Source organism: Mandrillus leucophaeus, unplaced genomic scaffold (assembly GCF_000951045.1).
Source record: "Mandrillus leucophaeus isolate KB7577 unplaced genomic scaffold, Mleu.le_1.0 Scaffold568, whole genome shotgun sequence".
In the NCBI taxonomy this organism is placed as follows: Eukaryota; Metazoa; Chordata; class Mammalia; order Primates; family Cercopithecidae; genus Mandrillus; species Mandrillus leucophaeus.
The window spans coordinates 338,845-347,556 of NW_012106119.1; the positions used below are offsets into that span (position 1 = coordinate 338,845).

Below are 8,712 nucleotides of genomic sequence, written 5' to 3' on the forward strand. Positions count from 1 at the left end.
AGCGCTGGGAGCCCCACGCGCCGAAGGGAGCGGACCGGATAGGACGGCCCTAGAGGAGGTGCTGCCGCCACAGTAGCAGGGACCGGAGTCTCGAGCCGCGGCCTCCCGGACCGTGCTGCCCAGGCCAGCTCAGGGAGAGCCGGGAGTACGAAAGCCCCACCCTCTGGGGCACCCCGGGAGCGGAGGCGGGAGCGGGGACGCGAGCAACCTCTCCCCCTGTTGGAGAGAAAAGACCCTTACCACTCGGGTGAGGGAAAGAAGAGACCCGTGGGGGGACGCCGCTCTTCTGCCTAGAGGCGAGGAAGACCCCTGTACTGGCCGGGGAGGAGACCCCCAGAAGTGGAAAGAGGGGAGCTTTCCGCAGAGAAGCAGAGTGAGACCACCCTAGCGCGCCCCCGCCCCTCCAAACACACAATCTCAACAGTTCAGGACTTTCGAGGCAAAGAGAGAGAGGGCTCTGCCTATGGAGTAGCACCCTCGGCCCACCAATATTCACAGGGGACAGGAGTCCTTACGTTCAGAAGCCACTCCAGGGAAAGAAGAGGAATCGGCTTTCAGCCTTCTGGAGAGGGGAGGCCTCCCCCTCAACTTCCTCGTACCTAGACAGTGGAACGGGGTAGAGCCCCTCCGCTCAGATCTCCAGCAGACAGAAAGAGCCCTCCAACTCAGAAAGATCCAGTTTGGGGGGGAGGGGAACTCCCCCAAGGGGGAGGAGACAACTCCTGGTTGGGAGAGGCTCCTCCCCTCCTCCCCAGGGTAACAAGCAGGGTGTGGGGGGTGTGCCACCTTCCCCAAGTAGGACCTCCTTCTCCTCCCCCTCCCCCTCCTCCTCCCTTGGCTCCTCATCCTCAGGGGACCAAGTTCCCCTCACCAACTTGGGAGGCTCAGCCAAGTACAGGAAGAGCCACAGAGGATGAGAGCCGTCACCTGCCTCTGAAGAGGGGAATCCCTCCAGCCCCAAACTCCAGTACCAAGTGGTTCCCTCCCTTTGCCAGGGGAACCTTGGAGACAGGTTAGTGCTTTCTTTCATCTTCTCTCTGTCATCGTCTGGCACTAGTGGGTGTACGGGGTTGAGCTGGTGGATCGTGGGTTTCACTACCGGGGAAGACAAGAGTGATGACTCAGAAAATCCAGTGGGAAATGTGATCCAAGGGCCTCCTGGATTTGAACTCACATCTTGCGGCAGAAGCTCTGAGAAATGGGTTTCTTAGTGTTTGGGAACTAAAGGGATGGGATTCATTTTAGGTCCCTTAGGGAAGTGGATGTTTTCATGCTGAGGAAAAGGGATATCAGAAAACGGCTGCGTTTTGAGAACATGCATGCTGTGTACACAACCCAACCAGTGGTAAGACTCCCAGACCGCCCTTCACGTTGGGCCTTTGCACCTGGAGAGCGGGTTCTCATGAAAATCACGGTGGCATCTGGTGTCCTGGCCTTGCCCAGGGCACGCCGAGGTCAGTTTAGTGTTCACCAGAGGTGTTCCCTCCAGCTTACTGCAATTACTGCTCCCTTGACAAGAAAAGCAGTCTGTTCCTGCTCATCCTATCTCAGACACCAAGAGGCCTCCTCTCCTGACATTTCCATTGCTAGCTGGATGTATGCCTCTGCCCATAAAATCCAAAGGGAAAATGGGAATCCCACATGTTCTGAAGCGAGAAGAAAGTGTGCAGGGGAATGCCAACTCCTGGGTTGAAGTGCTTCCTTGATGCTGGCCCTGTACCACTGCCCCAGTCTCCTTCTCAGCTCCTGTTTTTTGCTCACAATTCTTCAGGAAAAATTAGATCCTGGATACGAAGGGAGGAGGGCTGCTGCTCCACTTCTCTCCAGATTTCCATCTAAACAAGTTGACCACTGGAGAGATTTCACTTTTGAGGAGTATATAAAGTTTCCTTCCAGAAAAGTACCTAATAGTCTCATCCTCTCCCTTCTTGTTTCTTGTTCAGTTCTGAGTTCCCGGAACCTTGTGTTAAAGTTTTCCTTCATAAGCTAGGGAATTATCAAAGTCCAGAATCTTCAGAAAAGGCAGGAAAAGGGTACCAGGAAATCCTCCCCTGAAGCCTGGGCTGTTTTTAGGAGAGGTCACTAGCTGGGTGTCTGCTTTCCTGCCTCGCCATGAGCAGATACCTTATCTTCTGTCTCACAGCAAGGACAAGTTGTGAAGGAGGCTTCATCTGACTTGGCCTTTCATATTTCCTCCTCTTTCTGGGGCATGGGTGAGTTCTACCTAAGTTCCTGAGCACATTCACTTGTCCTGGAAGCGACTGGTGGTATATGAGATAGGGCACAGGTTTGTGTGGCTGTGCTGTGGGACAACATGCATATACTTCTTAATTCAGGTGAGTGTGGCTCTCTCTGTTTCCAGTGGGTAAGTGTGTGGAGACAGGTACTCAATGTGCTTTTCCGACTATACTCCAGTTACCTAGAATTGTGTGTTCCTGGTGGGCCTCTAGAAGCAGGTGCCCCTGTACACGGACATGGAGAGGTGGTAAGGATACCCACCTGAGGGGAAAGGCTTGGCCTCCCCCAGCCAGTGGGAACCCTCATGACAGTCTACAGGACAGTCCTTTAAGCAGCAGGGCAGCCCAGTCTCAGGTTGGGATCATTTCTTCTAGGACTCATAAGAGAGCTTCATTGCTGATACTGCTGCTCGCAAAAGCATGAAGATCCTTGACTCCTAACTCCGGAGCTCCCTCCCCTACCTTTTACAAAAGAGGCCACTCTGGTTAACAGCAGCCTGTTTCTTATAAAGTACTTCACCACCTGCCTGAATGGCTCAGGGTGAACTGTATCACAACACCTCCAAGTCCGCCACCGCCACGCAGTTTAACTGGTCCTGTTTGGACTGAGTTCCCTAACCCTCCTTGCCTCTCTGGAATCAGTTAGAAGCAGGTGGCTACTGAGTGGGATTAGCTGTGGTTTAGAGAGTACTTTCCCAGACCATGTCTTATGACTACACTGAGTTCTCCCTGGAACATAAGAGATGATAGTCCCTCATTCCGTCATCCCTGGAGTCTTCCTGATGCTAGCATTATCTAGTACTGGGTGGTTATCTCCAAAGGAAAAGTTTGAGATTCCGACATCCTGAAAACCATTGCAGCCTCAGTGCAGGCTTTGTGATGCGAACCGCTGCAGGCTTGCTGCTTCCACTCCCGTCTAGAGTCTGTCAGTTTGCTAATGTTTAATTTCTAGTATTCTCATTTTCCCCATTCAAAAACAATAGCTACATTTCTTTAGCACTTACAGAGTGCTCTGAAAATATGAACTCAAGGTAATCCTTACAACAATCAAACTAGTGGAGCTGGGATTGAAACTCAGGCAGCTTGACCAGGCGCGGTGGCTCACGCCTGTAATCCCAGCACTTTGGGAGGCCGAGGCGGGCAGATCATCTGAGGTCAGGAGTTTGAGACCAGCCTGGCCAACATGGTGAAACTCCGTCTCTACAAAAAATACAAAAATTAGCCGGGCGTGGTGGCAGGCGCCTTAATCCCAGCTACTTGGGAGGCAGAGGCAGGAGAATCGTTTGAACCCGGGAGGCTGAGGTTGCAGTGAGCTGAGATAAAGTCATTGCACTCAACCTGGGGGACAAGAGCGAGACTTCTCTCTCAGAAAAAAAAAAAAAGAAAGAAACTCAGGCAGCCTAACTCCTCATGTGCTACACCTAGCCACTGCCCTCTTTCTTCTGGCATTCTGTACAGGGCAGGAAGTTATCACATGTGAATACCTGACACTGGCATTAGAACAATTAGTGGCCTTTCAGATAAAATGGGAAGAAAACTGAGCCTATTATTGTGGATCTTATATGTTTCATCCAGGATCAGTCTTTCACTCCCAGAATGTCTATCTGTTTTTCTCTGCCTTTCTCCCAGTTCTGTAGTCTTCATTAGACGTCCTGTGGATGTGATGGAGCCTGCCCTTTGGCTGCCTTTCCCAGCTTCTATGGGTATTTCCTTTCAGTCTTCCAGCTCACAGAGAAGAATGTGGCCTGACTCAGGTTCTGCCCAAGCCCCGTGGCACAAGGCCCACCTGGAGAGAGAGGTCTGGGTAACTAGGTTGGTTGGACTGAAAAATGGAAGTACCTCTTGTTTGCCTTTCTAATAATAGCCCTGAACATTAGCCTCATGCCATTATTTTGGGGAGCATGGAATGTGTGGCAGCCACGAGCTCATTAAGTTTCATTCACTTCCCTCCAGGGACGATGCTTTGGCAGGGTTTATGAGTTCATCTCTTTTATTGAAGGGGAAAACAGGCATCAAGACTTCACTGGGGGCCTGGCATGGTGGCTCACACCTGTAATCCCAGCACTTTGGGAGACCGAGACAGGTAAATCACCTGAGGTCAGGAGTTCAAGAACAGTCAGGCCAACATGGTGAAACCCCATCGCTACTAAAAATACAAAAATTAGCTGGGCGTGGTGGCAGGTGCCTATAATCCCAGCCTCTCGGGAGGCTGAGAAAGGAAAATCGTTTGAACCTGGGAGACGGAGGTTGCAGTGAGCCGAGATCGCGCCACTGTACTCCAGCCTGGGCCACAGAGCAAGGCGTTGTCTCTAAAAAAAGAAAAAAAAGGACTTCATCAGAGAGGCAAGGGATGGTTAGGGACAGCCCAGGAGGATTTGGAATAGAACCAAGGAACCTCAGTCTCTGAGGCTGTACACACTGGGCTGCCCTTCGCAAATGGGGAAGTGAAGAGTGTGAGGGAGTGGAATGGGTCAAAGGAGAACGGTGCTGAAAGATCAAAAGGATCAGATGCTACATACTGCTTGTAGCTGGTGAGAGCTGAATATATTTTGAGTGCTGGGGGCTGTATCTGGAGGGCTGACTGGAAGGGGGCTGGAGAAAGGTTAAATTTAACCTCAGTGTCCTAACCTGGTGCTGGGGTAAGGGTAGGGAAGGGCATAGAACAACTTGCACAAGGCTGAGAGTGCTTCCCTTTCAGGCACTCACTGTGATGGGCATGTGCCAAGTGGGTTCTTCTGTAAGCCCTCTAAACACTTTAAATCGACTCTCATGCCCCTGTCCAATGTTGGAAAAGTTGTTTCAAACGAAATATCAACAGAAGGCCGTTGTGCTCTTAAGATGAAATTTCCTAGGGATCTTTAGAAAGAGATAATAGGGAATAGGGCAGAATTACTTTAGGGACCTCCCCATCTGGGGAGGACCCAGGAGGACCCTGGTCATTGGAAACCTGCTCATTGGCATACCACTCTTCAGTTCGGATGACCCAGCTACAGGACTGTGATCCTGCTACAAGTACCCTGCTATAGCCCAGGGACTGGGGTGTTTTGACTTAGTAGTATTGGAAGGTGTGAGGTTCCTGCAATGATTAAGTGTTCCTGTTAGTTTCCAAGTTTCCATGGTTAGGGCAAGGTGGTAGTGGGATGCAGAGGAGGATGGTGGGAGAGAAGCTAAGGATAAAGGGGAAACCCTTTATGACGCTATTTATAAACCTGCCATCCCTCTCCCTCCGCCCCTTTTCTCCTGTCCGACAATTCTTGGGTTACAGTTGGGTCTCTTGCTGCCCCAGCCCCTGAGGCACTAAGGTGTTTCCTTCAGCCTTGTGGAGTGGGCGTGGTGTTGGTTAGGAGCACAGGGCTGGGTACATGTGCACACATGCAGATTGCCATCTGCGTGGGTGGGCCTTGGGGAGAAGGGAGCAAGTGAGAATGCTGACCCCTAGGAGAAACGCTTAAGGGTCAAGGGCAGAAGAATCACTACCTAGGATAGAAGAGGGAGCTGAGACCCTGAAAGATGTGATGGGGTCAGGAGAGAGGGGGACATAGTCCGATCTGCTGTTGAGTTTTAGACTGCAAAGTGTGTGGATCTGTTGTATTTTATGGATACGCTTGTGCATCTATCTAGCTGTGGATTTAGAGATCACTTACATCATGTGTTTCTGTTCAGGATTCTGAACTTTGAGGCCGTCTAGTCCTGGCTCCTCAGGAGAAATGCCCTGGTGGGACTGAGGAAGACAATGTTAGCTGGAATCTGGCAGCTGTGCAGGCACAAACCTGTTAGGCAGCAAGTGCTTAGGGGTTTGCTGGCATCAGCTCTAGGGGAGTGCCAAATGGCTACCTAGTGCTTCCTGCCAGCCTTTCTAGACCCTGCAATACAGATAGCACCCATCGTTCTTCACTTTCCCTCAGCAAGACGTCGCTGTAGCTATACGTCTCTGCTGGGAAGAGCGCCCAGGCAGTGTGGGTGGCAGCAGGGCATGCAAACATCAGGCGTAGGCGGTCTGGCAGCTCCAGGAGTTTGCATGGAGGTGCAGCGAGCGTGCCTGCCTGGCTGGAAGGAAGGAGGGAGGAGGAGGGCGGAGAAGGGGAGCCAGCTCCGAGTCCCAGAGTGGCTATTTTTAGCCAGGCTATCTGATTGTTACCGGTAGGCACACAGCTGGGTGTCTCCCTGGCTGGGTGAAGCCCAGCAGGCTGAGAGGTGGGAGGTCCTTGTGGATGACTTCTTCCTGGTGGTGGTGTCTGTGGGCGGGAGCATGCAAGGGGTAGCTTAAAAAGTGTGAGGGCAGCTGTGTACTCAGGATGTGTTGCTTCTGTGTGTGACTTTGTGCTCTGATGGTAATGTATGCTGTATATGTAATCGTGACCTCTGTGTATGTGCTTCACTGTTTATGTATCTGTCTGCTGGTTGTCATGTATAATTTATGCCTGGGATATATCTAATATGCCTCAGGTGCACATGTGTGTGGGATAAAAAGGGCAAGTGCTCGTAATATATCTAGTAGGAAACGTCTTTAAAAGTGTTGGTGCGTGCTTCATCCATGTATGTTTGTATTTAGGTAGACCTTTACGTGGACATTCATGCCATCTGTCTGGATGTTGTATGAAAATACAACAGGTGTCACATGATTGGAGAATCGACTTTAATTTCACCTGCTAAGTGGGGTTTTTCTTTTTTCAAACTCATTCCTACATCGTTTAAAAATACTATGTTGTAGGGCTATGAGTAAGGTGAATTGAGGAAATAGCTCAATTTGGTGTGAAGTTTGATCTCTTTTAGTCCTATATGGAGAGGCCTTTTGGCCGTGCTCCACGTTAAGCTGTAGGGTAACTAGCAGTCCATCATCTGGTAGATCTGCTTGGGGATTCTGGGAACACCTGGTGGAAGGCCATGCCATGGGTGTCTTATGGGAGTGAGAGCAGGAAGAAACTCTCCTTCCCTCAAGCAAAAGGATTTGAGTATTACTTGCCCCCAGTATTTTCGTCTCCTCTTTGTCTTCTTCTCTGCAGAAGCCAGAAGTACCATGGCTTCTGACCTAGAGAGTAGCCTCACCTCCATAGACTGGCTTCCCCAGCTGACCCTCCGAGCTACCATTGAGAAGCTTGGAAGTGCCTCCCAGGCTGGGCCTCCCGGGAGCAGCCGCAAGTGTTCACCAGGCTCACCCACAGATCCTAATGCCACCCTGAGCAAAGATGAGGCAGCAGTTCACCAGGATGGCAAGCCACGATACAGCTATGCCACTCTCATCACCTATGCCATCAACTCCTCTCCAGCCAAGAAGATGACTCTCAGCGAGATTTACCGCTGGATCTGTGATAACTTCCCCTATTACAAGAATGCTGGCATTGGTTGGAAGGTGGGAATGCTTCTGTAATTTTGGCTTAGTTTTAGCCTTCAACAACCTTTTTCTCTACTTTTGTTTCTTCCTGTAACCTGTTCAGTTTACTCTGGCTTGTCTCAGAGATGTGAAAACTTAAAATCTCATATGTTCTGCCCCCTACTGTTTTTCAGAGTTGAACAACTTTTATAAGGTATATTAGGGAAGCTCCAAGCCATTAAGTATAGTGATGGGGATGGCGAGATACTCTTGCTTGTCACACCCTCTTATCTTCTTTTTTTTTTTGAGACAGAGTCTCGTACTGTCGCCCGGGCTGGAGTGCAATGGCATGATCTCGGCTCACTGCAACCTCCACCTCCCAGGTTCAAGCGATTCTCCTGCCTCAGTTTCCTGAGTGGCTGGGATTACAGGTGCCTGCCACCATGCCTGGCTGATTTTTTTGTATTTTTAGTAGAGACAGGGTTTCGCTATGTTGGCTAGGCTGGTCTCGAACTCCAGACCTCATGATCTGACCGCCTCAGCCTCCCAAAGTGCTGAGATTACAGGCATGAGCCACTGTGCCCGGCCCACACCCTCTTGTCTTCTGATCCCTCAAAGAGGATATTCATTCATTTCACAAATGTTTATTACCATTCTACGATGTTCCAGTCACTATGCAAGGCATGGCATCACTCCTTCCTACCTAAAGGTAGGAATCTAATCTAGATCATCAGATTTCCATAGCTCCATTGGACAGTCATCATCTTTTGAAAAGCTGCATTCCAAGAAAAATAATAATATAATTAGGTTCTTTACCAACAACTGGCTACCAAGCAAGTAATGAGAAATTAAGTTGTTTGGCTGGAGATGAAGAAAGAAGGGGCTCTTCTCCCAAGCAAAGAAGGAAGGCTGATATGCTCAATTTTTTGGAGCAGTAGCTCATTTGTCAATTGCTGAGTAGGAATGGGAACTTAATATGTAGTTCCCTCACTCTGTAAATCCCCATTTGACGTACAAACCATGTAGTGAGTTGGAGACTATTGAAAGCACTCAGCTTTCTTTTCTTTTTTTTCTTTTTTTGCAGGGGTGGGGGACAGGGTCTCACTCTGTTGCCTAGACTGGAGTGCAGTAGCATGATCTCGGCTCACCGTAACCTCCGCCTCC

The 8,712-nt window shown here is 50.1% G+C and overlaps 1 protein-coding gene across 1 annotated transcript in view; it reads left to right on the plus strand.

Annotated features, from left to right (window-relative positions):
* Window positions 1-760: 760 nt before the first annotated feature.
* Window positions 761-8,712, plus strand: part of FOXJ2 (forkhead box J2) — a 28,610-nt gene continuing 20,658 nt past the window's right edge. The window contains exons 1-2 of the mRNA XM_011998337.1: window positions 761-1,012; window positions 7,241-7,587. Of these exons, the coding sequence (XP_011853727.1) occupies window positions 7,255-7,587 (333 nt within the window). The 5' untranslated portion in view covers window positions 761-1,012; window positions 7,241-7,254. The remainder of the gene's footprint in view (window positions 1,013-7,240; window positions 7,588-8,712) is intronic.